The sequence below is a fragment of the Diplotaxodon limnothrissa genome, linkage group LG7 (assembly GCF_057381915.1).
Source record: "Diplotaxodon limnothrissa isolate DT_005_m linkage group LG7, D_limnothrissa_male_GT1.1, whole genome shotgun sequence".
Classification (NCBI taxonomy): Eukaryota; Metazoa; Chordata; class Actinopteri; order Cichliformes; family Cichlidae; genus Diplotaxodon; species Diplotaxodon limnothrissa.
In genome coordinates, this window is record NC_140602.1 from 14,114,784 (window position 1) to 14,137,207 (window position 22,424).

General features: G+C 37.8%; 1 protein-coding gene across 1 annotated transcript; it reads left to right on the forward strand.

Annotated features, from left to right (window-relative positions):
- The first annotated feature begins 12,171 nt into the window (after positions 1 to 12,171).
- Positions 12,172 to 22,347, forward strand: map2k1 (mitogen-activated protein kinase kinase 1). The gene is made up of 11 exons (XM_085357480.1): positions 12,172 to 12,254; positions 19,170 to 19,380; positions 19,688 to 19,834; positions 20,044 to 20,121; positions 20,257 to 20,308; positions 20,847 to 20,971; positions 21,128 to 21,335; positions 21,523 to 21,587; positions 21,712 to 21,770; positions 21,866 to 21,911; positions 21,987 to 22,347. The coding sequence occupies exons 1-11, from the start codon at positions 12,172 to 12,174 to the stop codon at positions 22,098 to 22,100; spliced, it is 1,188 nt and encodes a 395-aa protein (XP_085213606.1). The 3' UTR covers positions 22,101 to 22,347.
- Positions 22,348 to 22,424: the final 77 nt, after the last annotated feature.

The following is a 22,424-nucleotide window of genomic DNA, read 5'->3' on the forward strand; positions in this document are numbered from 1 at the left end:
TTTTTTAAACTGAAAAATAATGGCTGTCATTTTAAATATGAGTCTCTTGATACTTTTATTAGCAACAAAGTTTAAAAAAGACTTCTAAAAACACATAAATGTGCCAAAGTTTGTCATAATGTGACTTATAGCACTTTATTGAGTCCATCTAACTTAAACACTCACATGCCTGACATGAATACTCATGAGATGAACAAATGTACATTAGTCACAGTGCAATCATTGTGTTGTTTTTGTTGGTTTTCTTAAAGAAAAATGCTCAAATATATTTTTTCAGCAGGAACAAGTGGGTTGGCAGAGACATTACATTGTGAGGATGTGGGAAAGAATTGATAGATGAAGAAACATTTTGTCAGTTTTGGTCTTTTCTTGGGTCTTATTGATGAAAAATGTATGACAGACATATTGTGGAGCAACAGCTTTATCCTTCAGGTGAAACTCAATGCAGAATGTGTTGAAGAAATGTGACAAGACTGAAAAGCAAAACATGACATGTCCTGTCACTCACTTTTGTTGCCGATTCTTGTTTTGTTTCCATTGCCTAGCACACGTGTGTTTGCCTGCATGCCAACCAGCCAGTAAGAGTACACTCTGGATTGTAAGATAGAACGTTGGAGGCGTTTTTTACCTTGGCTTTGTCTGTCCATCAGAGCCCTACTGCATGCTCCCCAGCACAACTGCAACAGATGTGTAAAAAAAAGTGTCCAAATGTACCAATGCCACAGCATAAATTACTTTAAGTATGCATTATGCAGCTGTTGTATAATCTGATTTCTTTTTTGTAATGCATTCATGAGAAAACATCATCATCTCACTGTCCTATTTAATTGAGGCAAGGCTAACTGCTGCTGTTGTCTTAACTGCTGATTATATGAATGTGATTATTTTCAAATTGCTCAAAATTAAAGTTGAAATAACTGCTGTTGCCAAGTAGAGGTACAACCTCACAAATCCTTATACTTTTTATTATATTATAGTTATAATTTAGGACAGAAAATCCACAAATTATCACATTTGAGAAGCTGTGTAAATAATGAACTCTACAACTTGTCTGTACTTCTATGGTTTCTTATTGTTTTTAGCAATATTGGTATTTTAAATCTTTTTCTGGTTTTGGTTGTTAGTTGATACAAAAAGATTTCTTTTGTGTCTTCATATTTGTAGTGAAGTAGAAATGGTGCATATAGCCCAGCATGTATTCCATGCAGCTGCACTAAACTCAAGCCCCAGCAGAGCACCGTGTGGTCTGTGTGTGTGTGTGTGTGTGTGTGTGTGTGTGTGTGTGTGTGTGTGTGTGTGTGTGTGTGTGTGTGTGTGTGTGTGTGTGTGTGTGTGTGTGTGTAGCCTTTTACTTATTCTTGCTGAGTTAAGCTGAGTGCTGGACTTTTGTTTTCATATTTTTATGTTCTCGGTCACATATGCAGTCCTCTGTGTTTTGCTGTTGGCTTTGCTCCAGATGAGCCACATCTGCCCAATGTTAGAACTGCTTTTGCCTCTGTATTATTGCTTGCTGACTTATCATAATCAAACAGAAGGGCACTGCTCCACCTTCCCACTGCCACTGGCTAAGGGGTAAAACTTTCTTTATATAACATGATAATCTATCACTCTACTTAAGGCTCTTAAAGTTAATTATTCTTTGGAAGAAGTTGATCGTGAATTGAATCGCTTTATTCTTCTTTTATTTCTTGTTTGCTTCTTCTTGCCACATTCATAGAAAACTTCTTATAAAACATTTTGAGATTAAGAAAATTGGCCTCCTCGCATTGATACTCGAGTCAAGAAATCATACACTACGTTTATAAAATTTAAATTAAGGAACACTGCTTCCTGTCCAGAGGGAGACACTCAAGGTGAAGGAAACAAAGAAAAAAGACAAAAAACTAGAAGGCTCGGCACTTGAAAGTCTGTGCAATGTAGGCAATTACATTAAGTGTACTGAAGTGGGAATTTCAAACCTTTTGCATGCAATTCAACCATCAAATAAATGATCCTTATTTATGTTAATCCAGAAATAGAAAACAGTGCATGAGTACCCACTTGTCCTGCCACAGCTGTCCCATCCTGTCATTGTTTTTCTGTATTAGTCATTGGACAGATTTGCATGTTTGGGACTCAAACTTTTGGCCTTTTTTCTCAGCAGGAGCAACTGGCGGCTGTTATCGGCTGCTTCAGAAGCTGCCTTTGTGGCCTGCTGCAATCCCAGACCACAAATCCCCAACTCCCTGACCAAAGTAGTGGTGGATGAGGCAACAAATTCACAGCATCAAACAAGACATAGTGTATTCTGGTTTTCCAACACTACTGCTCATCCTCAATCAGCCCATCTGAGCTTGTTTCTTTTATGTCTCATCTGTTGTCTCCTGATGGCACAGCAGTGTCTGGAAAGTGGAGAAAAGAGCGGACTTGTTTTGACCATATCAGGGCGGTAGGCCGGCTTTGTGATAGACTATATATACAGATCCATCTATCTATCTATTTTCTTAACTGCTTATCCAATTCAGGGTCGCGGGGGGCTGGAGCCAGTCCCAGCTGTCATAGTGGCTAGAAGACTGTATATATATCTTTTTATCTTTTTTTTATTACCCACACTGTTTGCTCAGAAGTGATTCCTGACTTCCTTTAGGTACAACATGCCCAATGACATTTTTTGTTTTTCAGCCTCTCAGTAAAACAAACCTGCTCATTAAAAATACTAAAACTAACAACAACAGACGAATAAATTTCAGGTAAATTTGACCACCATCTTTCTTGTTTCATGGTGTTTCTCAATGTATCAAGCAACACAGTTCATTTAATATTTACGAGGTTGGATAACCCCCCAGTTCCTCCAGAATTAACGGCCCCGTTATTCAGGATTATCCACAGATCACATTTTCAACACTTTTCATTTTAAGTACTTCCTGCCCTCTGGACATTTGAAGATATATATACATATTCTCTGCTTTGAATGATAATTTGTCTCCTATGTGTTTTTTGACAAAAAGTTCAATTATTTAGTTGATTTTCTCTATCTTCAGTACGTGTCTTCGAAAATATAGAATCTATGAATATTCAGATGTTCAAATTCTGCTTTTCCTGTCACACATAAGATGCGTCCCGCCTTAGAAAATCCTATTTTAATGCAGGTGCACTGGAGATTTCATGTTTGCACATCACACGTACATGTCTTAACCTCTGAATGGAGGTGAGAAACTTTCCTCTTTCAGTAGATGAAGATGAAAAGAACTTCTGTGTCAAACTGCACACATACTCCATTCAGAACAGTGAAAGTCAAACATCCATGACATGTAAAAAAAAAAGAACAAAACCAAAAAACAGGTGAAACGACTTTTTGAGAGGAGGCGTTAAATGCAATCAAAGACAAATAAAAAAATAAGTTACCAGCACTGCAAAAGATTGGAGTGTTAGATAACTCGGCACCTACTACAGTCATGTATTCGAATGTCTTTGGGCACCTGCAGATAAAGGTAATACAGACAAACAAAAAACACTTTCAAATGAAAAAGAAAAGACAAGAAAAACAAAAAATTGAAATGTTATCTTTTGGGATTGCTTGATGTTTGCTATCTTGAGTCAGAAGTGGACCTTTCAATTGATTATTGATTCGGAGCACATTCGAAATTCCATGAAGGAATGCCTTATAAACAAATAAAGAGCGAGTTATTGAATGGTCTTGTCAAAGCTCACATTTGAATCCTATTGAAATGTTGTGGGGAACATTTGAAACAGTCCATACAAGCAAGAAAACACTCACCCTGGCATCTGAAGGATTTTTACATGAAGAATAGTCAAAAACCTTGGCAGCCCAATATCTGAGACTTTGGAGAAATTATGCAAAGTGCCCACAAGAAATTAAATATACGAAAAGTGTTTGATGCAAGTCTACTTACTTTTTCCATTACATGTACTGATATTTTTATTGAATAGCAATGTTTCACTTTAAGTGTTCTTCCATCTTTATTTGTAAGCAGCGTATTGAAGAAGCTTAGGGTTAGTGTCTCCTTTCAAAGAGAGGCAACAATTTAGTAGTGATGTAGTTACTTTTTCCACATGATTTTATGTACGATTAGTATTAGAAATAATTATATTTTTTTTCTTTCATTTTATGAAATATGATCCCCTTCAATCTCACTGGCACAGTGTGCAAAAACAACGGTCGTTCTTTAGATCGGAGGTTCCCCAAACAGCCCCAAAATAAGCATAATGTTGTTCTTGTCATCCTAATTATGGTTCTGTGACTATATGTGAGGCGTTCCAACCCCTCAGAATGGAAAAACACTGCTGTAGATGTTTTATGGTCCACATTAGATACCAACACTCTAGAAAGGTCTGTTATGCTCAAGTGCCCACAGCGCAGTTTGTCAAATGAAACTTACAATTCTCAGATTTCCTGTCTATGGGCCAATCTTTCCTCTCTGTCAGTCCTGGTTTATGAAGAAAAAGCTGATTATGGCAGCAAGATGCTTTTGGTAAAACAGGCACCGCTCACTGGCCTTGTGTCCGTCAGGACGATGTGTAGAGACGTCAGGGTAAATTGTAAAAATGGGAGTCGATTTAAAGTTCTGCTTGATGTCTAATCTACACGCTACATTTAGGCTGACAGCTAATACATCATTAGGGTAGAGAATGTCAGGTGAATCTACTCTTTGGTAGACCTAGTATATTTTTTTACACAGAGATCAAACAGTTTGAGCTGAGCAGTTTTCCCCAACAAAACAAAAAAATTTAGTTGAATGACTCCTTTTTAGGGATGAAAATTATTCAAAGCGTCCCATCTCCAGCTGGGAAGAGTAGTTTAGTCAGCGATTTTAATTCAGGAAGCAAGCCTTTTTTGACTTAATCATTGTCTTCTCCATCCTCCTCCTTCCATCGCTGCTGTGGACTCTCTGGTGGTTAGGAGCACTACCCTCAAAGTATTTAAGAAAGAATTTTAAATATGTAATGGGTGTATGTTTCATGTCCTTCTCAACAACTTTTGTGATGATGTTTTTCCCCTTTTTCTTACTGTTTCTATCTCCATTGCTTTATGTTAAAAAAAAAAAAAGTGAACAAAACTTGGGAGTGCGTAAAAAGTAGACAGAGGATTAAATCTCTGCTTTTTTATAGTCTGCTCTTGTTTAACAGTTGTTTGACAAAATGCTTGTAGGCTACTGGGTCCTTTACTAGAGGACACAGTTTGCTGCAAATATGATAACAAAAAAAAAAACATCCCACACATACACACACACAAAACCCCATCATTAATGCAACATGAGTCTGTCCTCTGAAATGTTAATGTGTTTATACAATCATTGTGAAGATCAGCCTTCTTTATGACGAGAAAATGCAAATGCCATTTTTTGCAGCTTATATCACTTTAAGGTAAATACTTAAAGGATAGAGGGAGGTAAGTACAGATTACATTTTGGGAAAGAGCAGTTCTCTGCCCTGCAGAGGGGGAGAGAGGAGAAAGCGGCGCAGAAAGAATAACCAAAACTGGGTGTTCAGTACTGTTATTAGTCAGAAGCATGCTCCAAATGAGTTTAACATTATAACCGTCTCCACAACCATCAGGCCCCCTTCCAGGTTAAAAACCACATTTATACAAATAGACTAAATTTCAAAATGTTGATAATTGATGAATAAATAAGTATGTTTTTTGAAATTATAATTTTACCATTCTTTTATCCCCTCTCAAATACTACAACATGTTATGGTTAATAAATGAGCTTCGTCTTATTTAAAATCCACCGGACACAGATTTATTTTACAACATAGGGGCAAAAGAACATTCAGATGGTGGCAGCGTTAGTGGAGAAAGAAAAGACATAAGTCTGAGCCTCTGTAAAAATCCACCCTCTTGTACAGTATGAAAAGAATCAGCAGCTTCTAAACAGCCACAGCGGGTGTCAACAATAATAAAAGATAGCAAATGTACAAAGGGAAGTATTAAAGAGGGGAGGGTATTGCTGTGGATGAAATCAGAAACAGAATCCTTGGCGATTTTGGTCTGAAATAAATAAAACAGGAGCAGAGCACGAACAGAAAATTTCACTGCCTTTCTGAGAGGCTATGACCTAAAATAGTAAAATGATTTTAAAACACCATCTTCAAATGAGATGACTGGGTTATTTACAAGTCAACTCATCTGAAGATGTCGCAGTTTTAAAGTAATGTGGGAGGAAGAGAAAAAAGAGGAAAAACACTATAAATAAGCCTTGTCATTGCTTTGTTTGCCAGGTTTAACTTAACTGGTATATGTTTAATTACCACTGTAATACTACATTATATCAAAACTATAGTTTGACAGCGAATTAATCACAAATGGCTTTTGAGATTGTTCCTATGAGTTTCCTATATTAAAATATTAATAACAAGCAACTGCCAGAATGGTAATTTTATCAGATTCTCTTGCTTTATTCTTCAGGTTTTATATATATATATATATATATATATATATATATATATATATATATATATATATATATATATATATATATATATATATATGTGTATGTATATATATGTATGTATGTATATATATATGTGTGTGTGTGTATATATATATATATATATATATATATATATACACACATATATATATGTATGTATGTATATATATATGTGTGTGTGTATATATATATATATATATACATACACACATATATATATACATACACATATATATACATATATATATATATATATATATATATATATATATATATATATATATATATATATATATATATATACACACACACACATATATATATACATACATACATATATATACATACACATATATATACATATATACATATATACTGAGCTGGCATTTAATGTAAATACCTAACACCTATAGAATAAAAGAATAGAAACCATTTAAGCATGATGAAGGTCATGTGTATCATTGGTATTTTGAAATATTTTTAAATTAATAGTATTTTAAAATAACTCAAAATAATGATAACAACATAAGGGATAAAATATCTTGAAGTAAAGAGGGCTGGGTACTTTTCATTTCTTTTGCACCGCTTTATTTCGTCGTTTGCACTACAACATGCAGTTTCTGGCTTTTTCCTTATTGATCCTAAAAAAAAATCCTTTGCTATTATTTTATAATGAGGAAACGTATTTAACACAACTTTTTGTAGATCAATCACGATTCATGTTAATTAGATATAGACTTGGTGGCGACTGTTTCTTTCATCACTGACTCTGTGACAGAGATGTTAATTGCATCGAATGATTTCGAGTTATGGCGCCGTTAAAATGGGCTGCATTATACTCAGAGGAGCTTCTAATATACACTGTTCAAAAAAATTAAGGGAACTGCTGGAGGTCATTTTGTAGGGGTCTGATCGTGATCCTTCAGTTTCTCCTTGCACAAAGGAGTGGATACTTGCCCTGCTATTGGCCGTGTTCGATGGCCGTGTCCAGCTGGCCTTGCCTTTCCTCCACATTCTTCAAACTGTAAAAGTGAAACTTCATAACTGGACAGACTGATGTCTGTTAACCAACTTTGCCTTATACTGATGATTGAGTGTCATTATTGTTGGTATTATTTTTAGTAGTGTCTATATTAATGCCTACATTTCTGTTTAAATAAAAAATATCTCTTTATAAATATGTTAATGGCACAAATGATATCTTGCAAAGTAAGATCACAGCGATGTATTTATCACAGAAATTTCTGATGATGCCATCAAAACCTGTAAGCAGAGCTGCTGTGTTATATTGTAATAGATGTACCTGTCATTAAATCCAGGTGCACCCAGCTGAGTGCAAATTAAATACGTCTTCCCTAATTATATTGTCTGTTAAAAATGCAAACTCTGAACAAATAAGTCACCATGTTATTAGATTTCCCCATTAAATGGAAACTCGCTATTACTTAGAAAAGCAACTGCTTGCTCTAACACAATTCACGAGGTGTCCCTTACACATGGGCCCACAAAATTCTGACAAACATCAAGTCTCCTCAAACAATTATACAAGATGTTTCAAAGATGTCCTTGAATTGCCGGAATAACCTTGTGGTGGAAAATTACTGAATCCTTTTATTTTCTTATAGCTACTTTTGTGGCCTCAACCTAATCCTGTTTGAGTTTAAAAAACAGCTGATATAAAACCTGTAATTTGCAGTGGTAGAAAGTGGCTACATACATTTATCCACTTGAGTCTTTCCAATTTCAGATGATCCTTTTAACTCATCTATGTTTATTTAACAACATACTTTTTACTTATAATAATAATAAACCAGTTTGTTTGTTTGTTTTTTACCATTTTTGCTTGGGATCTATGTTGGGGCAATTACTTCCTGATTTCACATGTCAGATTTTTCTCGGTTAACCTCTCAAATGATTAGTTCAAGAATGTTAGACTCACTGATATTTAATATGAAAATTAAAAACTGGTCAAGCAGCGAAATGAAAAACACATTTGTCTGGCAGAACTTTATTTTTTCCAAATTCCTGCTCATTCATTCAGTTTGTGACTTCTTTACCTTATGAACTTGCCTGCGATCAAGGACTAAACTGCATAAAGTAACATATACTTTTCCACCCAAAATGGAGTAAGGTCCTAACTCAGTTAGAGCCTCACTTGTTTCACATTTTGTCATGTCATCACTTGATTAATTCATTTTTCACTCAAAATAGCCTTTTCTCAGTATTTTCTTGAATTGTCTTCGGCAGCAATTAGAGCCTCGAGTATTTTTGTGTAGGATGCTACAAGCTTGGCACACCTATATTTGGGTGGTTTCTCTCAATCTTCTTTGCAAAGCTTCACAAGCTGCAGCAGGTTGGATGGGGAGCAATGGTGCACTGCCATTTTCAGATCTCTCCAGAGATTATCATTCTTAAAGTCCTGCTCTGTTCACGCATGAGGCCAAGCTTATTCCTTGAACCGAACTACCAATGCCATCTTAATGGATAAAGTCCTCATTATGTGAGCACTGCCTAGGGGCCAACCTCCAATAGAACCAGTCTCAGGGTGGGGCAGTTATCTGTTGTGAGGGGAGGATGATGAGGAGACAACTAACTAACTAATTTACTAAGTCATGTTGGTCTTGATTTGTTTATCAGGTTTTTTGACAGATCTAAGATAGAAAGATATAAAAGTCTATTTATTCTGTTTGAGTTCATTCAGAGCAGCCAGACACTAGATGTTCTGTTGTCTCTTCTTATTGGCCACATATTTAGTGTTTGTTAATTTCCACTTTTTAAAAGTTGTCACATTTGTCAAGGCCATTGAATTGATGTCATGTTTCAAGAGCTTGTTTCAGTTTAATTCAGCTCAGCCTCATCTTTTCAGTAGCAGTTGGTCTTAGTGCATTGATCTTGAGCAGCAATAATGAGCCCTTCAGTTTCTGACTGTAGGCCTGCTGTTTTAAGCCAGCAGCTTGTTTGGTCCACATCTCTGCCATTTATTCATTTCAAATACTGTCCGGAGCATTTTCTTCCCATTTTCTCTTTCATTGTTATAGGGTTTGATGTTTGCCTGCCATTTCCGCTTAGCTGGTGGTTGGCTCATTTTCCATTAGCTGTATCTTTGGCATATTGAGCTCTCTTTTGAATATAACGGCTTCATTAGTGCAGTGATAATGATTTTTCTTGGTTTTTTTTTTAGTTCTTTCACTATCTTTAGCTTTGGTAAGGAGATTGTCTTCTTTATGTTTGAGGTATGTGTCCAATGTTCTTGTTTTGTTATTTTGTATGTGCTCACAATCTGAGTAAGGCCTCTTCCATCTAATGTCTTTCGAGAGTACAGAACATCTTTTCTATCCTTCGATCCATCTCATCATATTCAGGGTCACAGGGAGACTGGAGCCGAATACAGCTGTCAGTGGGAGTAAGTTGTGGTACACCCTAAACAGGTTGCCAGTCTATTGCAATGGTAACACATAGACACAGATTCACTGTGACTCGAACAGCCAATTAAGGAAGAATCACCAACTAAACTTCCCATTGTATTTTATTTTTCCCTGAAATGTTCTTTTTTTTTAACAGAGTTGAATACTTCCTTTTGGTCAACCAAAAGGAGTAAGATTATTTCTTTTCCCAGTCTTAATCGCCTTCATTATGGCTTTATTCATAAGTAGTTGATCTACATAACTCCTACATAACTACAGTATTTTTGTTTTAGTGCTAGCAAGTTGTTGTCCACCAGATTCTTGTAGGATCTGGCTATTGGTATTAAATTTAAAGTCTTACACAGTGTAGGATTAAGTAGTACCACTTGTTAGTCGACTGCATTAGTTGGGCACTAACAATAAGGAGGCCATTCTTCATGGTTTTCTATGATCGTGTCAGGTTTTCATGTAGTGCTGTTGTATTAGCCAGAAGCTTGTTACGCTATCATTCCCCAGGGTCTCCCAGTTTCTGGATTTTTTGGATAGTTGTTGTTGTTGCCTAAGATGTCACTGACTGCAGAGGCAGTGGCATAAAATAATTTGTTCACTTCAGCAAGGGATAGCTTATCATTAAGCCTATTCTTAATAGCCATGATTGCTCTATTAGTTATTTTTAACCCTCTCAAGCAGGCATTGCAGATTTGCAACAGTTAAAAACTAACAACCTGATTACCCCACATACATATTTTATGAGTTTTTTTACTCAGAAGTACCACTGCAGGTATTCTTTTGTGCATTAGCAACAAAAACTTAATTTGAGCCTGAGAGGGTTAATGCTGATTTTACATGCTTGTCACATTTAATTTTTAGCATTAGTGGTCTTTCATCAATGTTTCTTTTACAGCCTTCCATTTTCTCAGGATGTTGTTTACCATTTCCTCTACTTTTTCATCAGCACTGTGTTGCATTTGGGTGGTCTGATTCATTTGGTTGGTTTACTTCATCGCTGTGCTCATTTTCCTCAGCACTTAATGCTGCAACATTGTTTTCGTGGTGATTCACATCTCTTCCCCGCTCTTGAGATGTTTTTATCTTTTATCCTTTGAATTTCAGTCTCTGTCAGCCTCGTTTTTAATAACGTCCCTTCTGTTGTTCGCAAGGTCATTAGTGGTCATATGAGGTCTTGAAATACACTTCAATCACATATTTTTACTTTTTCTGTCACCATTCTAGTTCTAGCTGGTTTTCGATGGTTTTCAGAGAGTCCATTTTATGGGCCCTCATAAGCATCATACTTATTGCTTAGTGGGGTGATTGTCATTTGCTTGCTTGTTAGAGTTTGTTCTAGTAGCAGACTGTGTGGTTCCCTGTGGAGGAAAGCAGTCCTTGTTTATGTTATGGTAATCTATTAGGTTTTTATGCCATTTTGGACAATGATAGTCAGAGCCTCTGTATCCAGAGGCTACATTTCCCAGTAAAAATCACTGGGTATTACCATTATTATTATTATTATTATTATTATTATTATTATTATTATTATTATTAACAGGATGTGAGCTAATGGTCCTAAAAGTGGACCTATTATCTTTTTACTTATTTTCTTTCATTATTATGTCATATTTTTCCATATTTAACATTGGCCATGTTAAATGTGGTTGAAGTTTCGAATAAAGAGGTCAGTTTCTGTATGAGTAATCCCTGTGAGCCAAAAGCTCAGATTTCAGACTCCTTTAAGTGCTCAGTTTCAGATAATTTATGTCAGTGAGAGTGGAAAGCCCTTAAAGCACTCAGCTCTGGGCCCACCCAATTGTTGTTCAAACTTTCAGTTTAGGAGGGGCAGCCAATCCGAAGAAAGAGGCTAAAGTGATTTGTTTTAGGATGAAGTCAGTGACGGCATTTCTTATAAATGAAGATCTTTTTTTTTTTTTTTTTAATGCAAAGCTACTCTAGTTTTGGCTAATAGGCTTCTTTTAGTGACCGCCTTCCCGTTCGTTTAACGTTTAAACGAAACTTTAGGTAACAGCATGGTAATACCGCCGATCACCAGCAGAGGGAGAGCTGCAACAAGCCCAGCCGCGCTTTCCGGAAGACCAATGAAAATATTTTGTGACGTTTCATTCACCTCCACCCATTAAGAAGAAATCAGCTGCTCAGCCTTGCAGTGCATTACAACCCTTGCCTAATTCCCTGTCAGTCAGTGCCGATAAACAGTGTCTTCTTAATATCAGATACCCCTTCTGTATCGGGCTTCCGTCTACACTGCTGCAGCTCGTGTGTTGATTTGTTGTTGTTGTTATTTTTTTTTGTACACCAGCTTGTTTCTTGCACGTAACATGCAGAAGAGAAGGAAACCTGAGCCGATCCAACTCAACCCCATCCCTGATGGAAACACTATCAACGGCAGCGGAGCCACAGAGTGAGTGTCAATATTAATCTGCTTCTAATATTCTGATAGGGGAATGTAGTACACAGATACCTGCTTTCTGATATATAACCTAATATATGTTGGATTCAGTATGACAGCAGCCAATACCGTGTGTGTGCTCGAGTACTCTGCACCAAGTATTTGTGTGGGTTCCTGAAACCTTGTCCTCTACTGCAACCATTGATCATTTGCATTGTTATGAGTTGCTGTACTGAGAAAATGAAATATTTTTTTTAAATCTGAAAAGTTACTGACACGTTAACCATTGACCATTCCTCAAAATAGCTTATGTGGTTTGGGTTGCATGTAGCATTTTTATAGGCTACAGCATTGATTGAATAATTCTTTAGATTTACTCTTGAGCACAATCCAAGACAGAGATACTCCGTTCACACTGAAATAAAACAGGGAATAAACAGAGGTTGCTCACATTGATAATGTTTGGCTCTAAAAAAAAAATGCTTGAACAGTTATTAAAACAGCCACTAAATCATAATTCAGTAGACTACATGATAACTGGACTATTTGTTGCACACTAATCAGCTATCAAACAGTTAAAGAAGTTTAATTTTTAATGATGTAAATGGAAAAAACTGGAAACTCATTTCACTTTATCATTTCAAGCGCTAAATAGCTGTCAAAGTCCTCGTGATTTCATTCATTTTCCCGTTTTACTCATGCCACAGGTCATTTTCACAAATTATCATTGTTACCGTGTTTCTCATTATAATATTTATGTAACTTTTGGCTGTCAAGTCCTCTTTGTGGTGTCATAGATGGACAGGTCTCAGTGTTACTCTCACAGCCCACTTGGTGTGATTAGTCAGAGATAGAGCTTTCCAGTGAGGCAGCACACAGAATTATATTTCTGTCTGCTGAAGGAGTTCTGCAAAGGCCTGCTCCCACCACTGTTTGACAAAACACAGTAATGGAGACATAAAATTGTTTTGACATCCTCCTCTAGCCCTCAGTTTGCAGAGAAAAGCCCAGTGAGTCCTGCAACAAGCTGGATCGGTTGAGATGAGAATTACGTAACGTGTCATCAGTTATGATGGCTGCTTTTCTGATGCGTTGTAGAGTCCGAATATATTATTGTTTCGTTGTTAGAGCGCCCATCTGAAGGCCATCTGTGTCTTTGGCAATGAATTAAAGACAAAAAAAATGACACTGAGTCATATTTGAATAAAATTTTGCGTTAAGTAATGGTAATTTTAAAGAAACAAGAAAGATTTTTTTTTTATGTGTCCACTAGTACCAAATATTAAAAACAAAAACAGGAAGAAATATACTTTAGGAAGCTTTTAGTAAGATACAAATTAGAGTAGTAGAAATGTAAAAGTGAGGCCAAAAGTCAATGACATGATATTTGGATACAAACTGTAATGTGGTATTTAAGATCCCCATAAACCAGTATCATTTCTTAACTGTTCCCACTACAAATGAATTTGTAGCATAGCTTGAAAGGTGAAATATATTTTATAAAAGTTTGACCAGTAAGAAACATAGTTTTAAAAATAGCTCTACAGATCACTAGTATCACTTTGACCTTCGGATTAATCTATTGACCTTGGAGAGGTCAAAGGTTATACCGGTAAGTGACCTATTCAAAATCTTTACACAGTATATACAATACACTCTATATGTTGACAATACGTGTCACACATGCCACAAGTGTAAAACTTGTAAGACTTTTTGTCAGTTTTTGCCCAACAAATGATTTGGTCAACCTTGAAGACCTTGGTGGATGTAAGCCAAACTTGAATGGATTGTTAACATGACGCCATTCTACACCCCTACAAAGTTTGATCAGAATTCATTCAAAACCTTTTGAGTTCTCATGTTTATTGATACAAGAAATGATACATGTAAATGCTACCAAAAATAGAACCGCCTCTTCAGTTTAGCTTTAGCCAAGGGCAGATGTTTGACTTTAGCTTGCATTAGATGGAAAGTCTACTTCTCAGCTTCTCACCATTAAAATATATATCAGCTGATAATCATGTACATGTAATTCCTGTGAACCTAAAGCTAAGGCTGCTGCAGACATTTGTTTTACATTCCTTTTGCCTGGTTGATGTCAGTAAGGCAGGAATGTCCTTATATGGGCACAGAAAGGGTCCAAGAATCATCAGATTCTGAACCATTGGACTTGGAAATTTTTCTTCAGTGCTCTACTTAAGAGTTATCTGCAAGTTCTAGAGCTTGATCAAATACTTTCTCAGTTGCGAAGGAGTGCTAAAAGAGAAAGAAAGAAGGAAAACTGTTTATTCATTTATACTCTCTTGTGACATCAAAATGAGCCCAATGCTTATTGAGTAACTCTGTTGAAATCTGTTTTGCTGTGGATGTTGTCGCTGTCTGCTCTGTTCTGGATCAGATTTTGAGCTCCAACGTGTATGCAAGAATGTGAAAAGTGGACATTTTGTAGGTTTTGAATGTTGGTTTCAGAATCTCTACATGACTGATCAAGCAGGAGAAGAACAGCCAATCAAAACAAAGTGGGCTTTTAGAAAGAGGGGCTTTAAAGGGACCGGAGCTAAAATGGCTTTTTCTAGACTGTGAATGAAGTGAGGAGATGCATGAAGGGCTGGTATATGATGAAAGGGGATTATATTGAATAGTGAATTGTGCAAAGCTGTAGTAGAGTTAAAGTATGACGTTGGGTACAGGGGTTAGCACTGTAGCCTCGCAGCACATGAATCTTGCAATTGGCTTGCACCTTCCTTTTTAGAGTTTGAATGTTTTCCCTGTGCTTGCTTTGATTTCTTTTGGGTCCTCTTCCCAAAGATCAATTGGTGATTCTAAACTGGCCATGGATGTGCATGAAGTGCTGTATGAATAATATGTGGCTAATGTGTGACTTGGATGGTCTGTAAGACAGGAAAAGCACAAAAAATACTGAATGCATAAAAACATGGAGCTTGAAGTGAGCACAACAGATCAACTTTCAGAACTTAAAGTAATCCGTGTTGGATTGGGCTGCTGACAATGTTAAACAGATGAGCTGTGCCTCTACTTTGTTCATTAGGAGCTATTGATGATGACATAATGTTTGGCGAGAGCCGAGCACATTCCTGCTGCTGCTGGCCGGGATCTAATGGACTAAAGAGCAACATGTTGGGATGAGGCAACAATCAGGAATTCTGAATCACTGTGGTTTTTTTGTTTGTTTGTTTTTGAATGAGGGTTTCTGTGTCCTCTGTCACGTAAGAAGGTGTTATACTGTGGCACTGCTGACATATAGTGACTGCTGTTACTCAAGTCCTCTTTTCCATAAAAACACAGTTCTGTTTGAGTTCAGCTGGCTGAGGGTTTAAGGAAAAGCTAAACCAGTTTCAATCCAGTGATGGTAGATGGTGGGTTTGTGGTAACAAATGTTGTTCATGTTACCGATATCACAAGTTTGTCACACTTAAATGTTTCAGATCATCAAATAAATATAAATACTAGACAAATGTAACACAAGTAAAGTTTCTAAAACGAGGGTGTTTATCTATTCAGATATGCTAGGAAATAATTGCAGTGTGCATTAGATACACCATTTCAGCTGCTTGTTAACACAAACATCTAATAAGCCAATCCTCATTGCATTTAGGCATGCAGACATGAGCAAGAGTACAAGCTGAAGTTCAAACTGAGCATCAGAAAGTGGACAGTGATTTAAGTGACTTTGAACGTTGCATGGTTGTTGATGCCAGATGGGTTGGCAACAACCATATCCATAGAGTTTACAGAGAATGGTTTTGAAAAGAGAAAAATATTCAGTGAGCAGCAGTTATCTACACTCCCTTGTTAATATTAGATATCAGAAGAAAATAACTCAACCAGTCTTTACAACCCAGGTATGCAGAAGAGCATCTCTGAGCACACAACACATCAAACCCTGCGACAGCAGAAGCCCACACTGGGTGGTAACACCTCTCAGCTAAGAACAGGAAATTAAAGCTACACTCGGCATGGACAAAAGAAGATTGGAGAAATGTTTCCTGATCCTGATGAGTCACGATTTGTGCTGCAACATTCGGATGGCAGAATTTTGTGTAAACAACATGAAAGGATGGATCCGCTCTGCGTTGTAGCAACAGTTCAGACTTCTGTTGCTATAATGTTGTGAGAGATATTTGCTTGGCACACCTTTGGCCGCTCTGTACCAAAATGAGCATAACAATATCATGGCCCTGAAATCAAACAGCCAAATGAATTTCAACCGTCATTGATTTCAATATTTACATTTATGATTTAGTTACTGTGTATCATGTGGTCTAAAAATGTCAGAAAGAGACATTTCCAGAAATCTATTCTCGTAATGTATCAGCGTTATAGCCGTAAGTAAGAAAACCCACCAGCTGTTTTGAACAGAAGGGGAAGAAAAGGCTCATGTTTCAAAGCGCTCATTTAAATTAGCACATTATTCTGGGTAATTTGCAACACGACACAAGATGATTGGATGCTGACACTGGAGAGCAAATATGTTGCATAATGGTTGTGGATGAGCTTAATCCAATCGATGAGCCTCTTACTGAAACCAGACCGTTGCACTCTTGTGAAAAAGGACAGCCATTCCAGCACGCCAAATGCTTTTTCAGCATGAAATGGCTGCAAGCCATTGGAGAACTGCAATCAGTGGCCCATAAGGATGGAATATTATCAGGGGAGAGCTGAGAACAAATACAAACAGCTTGTTTTGGATAGACCCTTATACTTCATCTTGGATAAGCTACTGCCATCACATAGGTGAAAACCTCTCTAAGGTTCTGGGAAACTAAATTATTGATAAATATTGACAGCAGCCATAGTTTGTGGCTCTTTTTTTATTATTTATTTATTTAACATATTGCTTACTATATGCTTTTTATTAGAGAGCAACAGGTACTCAGTTTTTAATTACAGTAAAAAAAAAAAAGGTTTTCTGAGGAACTCATCCTGGTTTTAATTCCTCCAACAGTAAGTGATTGACACTCACTAAAAATACTGTAATTCTCCCATTTGTTACATTTAATGCGCACCAGGTTCAGCTATCCGTGCTACAGGTTTCTTGAATTGTAATCTTTACAGGGCACCTATGTTTACACATCCGGTAATTTTGCAGTCTCTTAACGTACCTGCACACGATGCAATGCTTAGAAAAGAGAAACACTCAGGGGAGATACAGAATAGAAACAGCTGTAGCTTCAACAGCAACCATTTTTCAAATAATAGTTTAAAAGAGACTGTTCAATCGCATATCAATTTTTAATAAAATTTTGGTTCTCCAGAGCTGTGTTGAACTATTCTTTGAAAAAAAAAAAAAATCTAAGCAACACATGTTGAAATAATAAGTAGCTGAATACCTCTTTGGCTGAAGCCATGAACCAAAACCTGATAGATAAATGTGTGTCTCAGACTCTCATTTATTAAAAATGCATTTTCTTTAACTTGCTTGATGTCAAGGTGTAGAGTTATTGTGCTTCTCACATTCGAGTTCTGCTGGATGTCCTTGTTCTTTAGTGCGGATGGAGCTCAAAAGCCCAGCGTCGTGCTCACTTCTTCCTGCACCTGGAAGGGAGGGGGCCTGCAGTGTGGCGCTACTGTAGTCCCTCCCTCGTACATTGTGTAGAGTGTTTCAGGCTTCTCCTCCTCTCATCCTCCTCCACCTCCAGCTCTTGTCGACAAAACGCCCACGCCACCCACAGCCAGCTCAAACTCGGCACCTCATCTCCATGGATATGCAGGCCTACTGTCAAAAATAAAACCACTTAACCCTCTCTTTGCTGTGCGGAGCTGTACAGGGAGAAGAGCTGCTCTCCAGTGAGTCGTTATTTAGTTTAAAAAAAAGATGAGGAATAAAAAGCGTAATTACCACTAAGACTGATGAAGATCTTCTCATCACCACATAGTTGTATTGTCACGAAAATCTGGTAGGCTGGCAATTAAATAATTCATTTAAATGATTTTCTCTTAGCTGAATGAAGACAGCAGCACATATGAATCATACATGCTTTTGTTTGATACTTTAATCATTTACAGCGTAAACAATTAAATTGCAAATTTTTAACATTCACAGGCCAAATGTTTGACACTAATAACAGGACATCTCTGTGGTCTTCACAGCAGCTTCCAGCTAATACTTTTTAAAGTCTTAGACTGGCTGTGCGTGGCGGTGTGGACAGTGTTTTGAGGCAGTTGAGTGGGAGGTCAAAGGGCAGCAGAGTTCACTAGACAATTAGTTTCTCAAGGAAAGCTTTCTCACACTGGGATCTGAAAAGGGATAATAAAACACAACCAGCTCTCTCTGCTGGCTCCCTCTTTGTTTAACATTATTCCTGAGGAATGTGCAGGAGTACTACACATAGCTCAGTCTTATCTCGGAGGATGACATAATAGATGCAGTAGGTCTGGATGTGGAGTATGTGGATTATCTGTGGTGAGCAGATCCCAGCAAGCTGAATGTGGGGGAGTGAGTGTGACAAGGAGAAAAACCTTACTAATCTTGAACGGTAGTTTGAAATCTAGATATATCTAACTTGAAGAAACACAATCTATGGAGCAACCATACTGTATTTATAATATTTATGGATATTAAAGTTTATTTTTATGGCCTTGTGTTTTTGTACACTGCTCTGCTGCCTCTTTTCTGTTGCACTAACTATTAAAAGTTTGGACTGGTAATCAAATTTGACTTGCCATAAGTCGTTATCCATGGATCGGAAACACCTTTTTTAGTCACACATTTCTTGGGAGACTCACAAATTCAGACTTTTGGAACTCAAACCAATCATGTGAGATGAAAGCATGAGGAATGAAAATAGTGGGACCACCGGGTCATTGATATCTAATGAGAGGAGATCTGACAGTTTAGTCTCTGAACTGAATACAATAATAATTCACGTTTCTCATCGTCTTCTGTCTTTCTTTACTCTTAACAAGAACAAACTTGGAGGCACTGCAGAAAAAACTAGAGGAGCTCGAGTTGGATGAGCAGCAGCGGAAACGCTTGGAGGCCTTTCTGACACAGAAGCAGAAAGTGGGAGAGCTGAAGGACGATGACTTTGAGAAGATCTGCGAGCTCGGTGCCGGCAACGGAGGAGTTGTCTTTAAGGTTTCCCACCGACCCTCGGGTCTGATTATGGCAAGGAAGGTAAGCTGCAGCACAGCTGTCTGAAAGCTATTTTTTTTACTCCAGTATGTCCAAGAGGCATCATTACTCCAGTGTTTGTGCACAGCCTTAAATGTGGGTTAATGGGACAGCAGACCGTCCGAAAACCCAAGTGCTGCTGTTAAAAATCGCCCCAGCTGAAACAAGATGTGCTTCAATATTAAATCTTTTTCCTTAATGATCATTTTTGGTCATAAAGCATGTTCTTGTCTGTGCTTGTATTGTCTAGCATTTGTCTTCTCTGTGTTACGGAAGCATAATTAAAAACATGAGCCCTGCTGTGTTCCAGCTGATCCACCTTGAGATTAAACCAGCCATCAGGAACCAGATCATTAGGGAGCTGCAGGTGCTACATGAGTGCAACTCCCCATATATTGTGGGCTTCTACGGGGCTTTCTACAGCGATGGGGAAATCAGCATCTGCATGGAGCATATGGTATAGTTTATTAATGTTATGCTTGCCAGTGTTTTCCCAGTAGTGTTTTTGCTTTCTTTTACAGACTATACTGAAAGTTGTTAGGTATTTCTTGCCCTCCATTTACAGCCTGGTCGGCATGGGAACAAGCTATTTTTGATGAAATGTGTTGTTTTTCACAAATTTTTTATTTTGAATCCTCTCCATTTGTCCCCGTCTGTTGTTCATAGGATGGTGGCTCCCTGGACCAATCACTGAAGAAAGCAGGCAAGATCCCAGAGCAGATCCTTGGCAAAGTCAGCATTGCTGTGGGTAGCTTTAACACCTCTCCCACTTATTTCATGCTCTGGCCGTCACACTAGAGCTAAGTTTCTTATACTTCTTTGGCAGTACCAAATTATCTGTGCCTTTGCTGTGCTGTTATGCAATGTTTGTCTTTGCAGGTAATTAAAGGTCTTTCCTACCTGAGGGAGAAGCACAAGATCATGCACAGAGGTCGCTATTTCAATTAAATATAATTTAATTTTCTTGACCTGGCCTTTAAACGCATAAATACCTTTCCTTAGTTTTGCTATACATAAAGCCTAGATCAAATCATTTGTCTGGCACTAGCAGAGAGGTGAAGATATGATTACATGGAAGTCTGATTTGGTTTTTGTTATGTCTGAGGGGGAAGTTTAAAGCTCTTGTTTTTTCTGATAGTTACATTTGAACAGATTTTTTTTTTCACTTTAACATTTCTTTCTGTCATATTGTGGTCATACTGGGTGTAAAAAGCTTGTTTTCTAACATAGAAGTGGAGGCATGACCTGACAGCAACACAGTGATCACCTACCTCTTGTTTTAATACAAACTTAGAATACAGTCAATCCCAATTTAAAGACTCAGTTAAATCTTTGTTGTAGGGATGAAACTGTAAAACGAGTCAGCACAAGCAGCACAAAATGCCTGCAGCAGTTTGTTCTGTGCTGATGCTGCCTGTTGAAACACTTGCCCACTGTGTTCTCCTAAACACTGCGTGTCCCTCTTTCAGATGTCAAGCCTTCTAACATCCTAGTGAATTCCCGTGGTGAGATCAAGCTGTGTGACTTTGGAGTGAGCGGACAGCTTATAGACTCCATGGCCAACTCCTTTGTGGGCACTCGGTCGTACATGTCGGTCAGTTAAATTGGAAAAACTCGTCAGTAATCTGGCTGCAAGTTTACGTGTGCCACTTAACATAGCTGTCATTTACCTGCCGGTTTATTATTGTAATAAAATAAGTAAAAGCTATACTACTGATAACTGACACTACCTCTGTTATGTGTTGTTTAGCCCGAGCGCTTACAAGGCACCCACTATTCTGTTCAGTCGGACATCTGGAGCATGGGTCTGTCACTGGTTGAAATGGCCATTGGACGCTTTCCTATTCCACCACCTGATGCTAAGGAGCTCGAACAGATTTTCGGCTTCCCAGTGGAAGGGGAGGCAGCCTCCAGTGATTCCTCCCCAAAGCCGCAGCCCCCTGGGCGACCCGGCAGCTGTAAGTCTGAGAAGGCTCTGGTTCTTGCTGTAACTCTGAAGTGTAGCTTCTGAAGTTACAGCAGCTTTATATCATTTCGAAAAGCTCTGATGAAACAGCTTAAATAAGTTACAGCATAGTCAGTGAAGTAATTACACAATGTCTAACCTACAAGGGGCTGATTATTTTGGTTGCACCCCCTTAACAGCATACGGCCCAGACAGCAGACCTCCGATGGCCATTTTTGAGCTTCTTGATTACATCGTTAACGAGGTGAGTTTACTGGATTTATCTACACATGCTGGTATGATGCAGATAGATGCTAGGCTACAGTGTATTAATGCCTTTAGGAGCAATTTAACGCAATATTTGACTTACAAAAACCTCTAAATTTCAGCCTCCACCAAAACTGCCTGCTGTATTTAGTTCTGAATTCCAGGACTTTGTTAATAAATGGTAGGTAAAGACAGTTTTCTCTCACCTACACTGCACATAATCTTCTGCCACCTAGTGGTGTTTCACGGAACTACACTATGTTGTTTCCACTCCAGCTTGATTAAAAACCCAGCAGAGAGAGCAGACTTGAAACAGTTGATGGTAAGATTTGCACTCTTAATATTCACTTATTACACTCCCTTTCTCTATGCATCTAAAAGCTCTCCTTTTCTTCAGGTGCATCCTTTCATTAAAACCTCCGAAGCAGAGGAAGTTGACTTTGCTGGCTGGCTGTGCACCACCATTGGACTCAGTCAGCCTTTGACACCAACACATGGTACCATAATGTGAGGCCTGTTCTGCCTACAACACCCACATCAAAGTCTTCTAATGACTAATTTCTGTTATTGGTATATAAAACTGTTTATACTGATCAAAGTGTACACACCTAAATGCCAAGTGGAACTATGTATTGAACAAGTCTTTGGGCTACCTTGCAGGCCTTCCTGAAAAGCCATCTTTTTTTCTAAAGATTTAATTTAATCTTGACAAATGCTGCTCTACCTGTGCTTGATATTCCTTTGTAACCCCAAGTCTTCACAGTGCAAAACCTTTGCTAGCTTATGTGGAATAAATAAGTCCTGTGAATAAAAAGTTTGAATGACAGGTCTGACT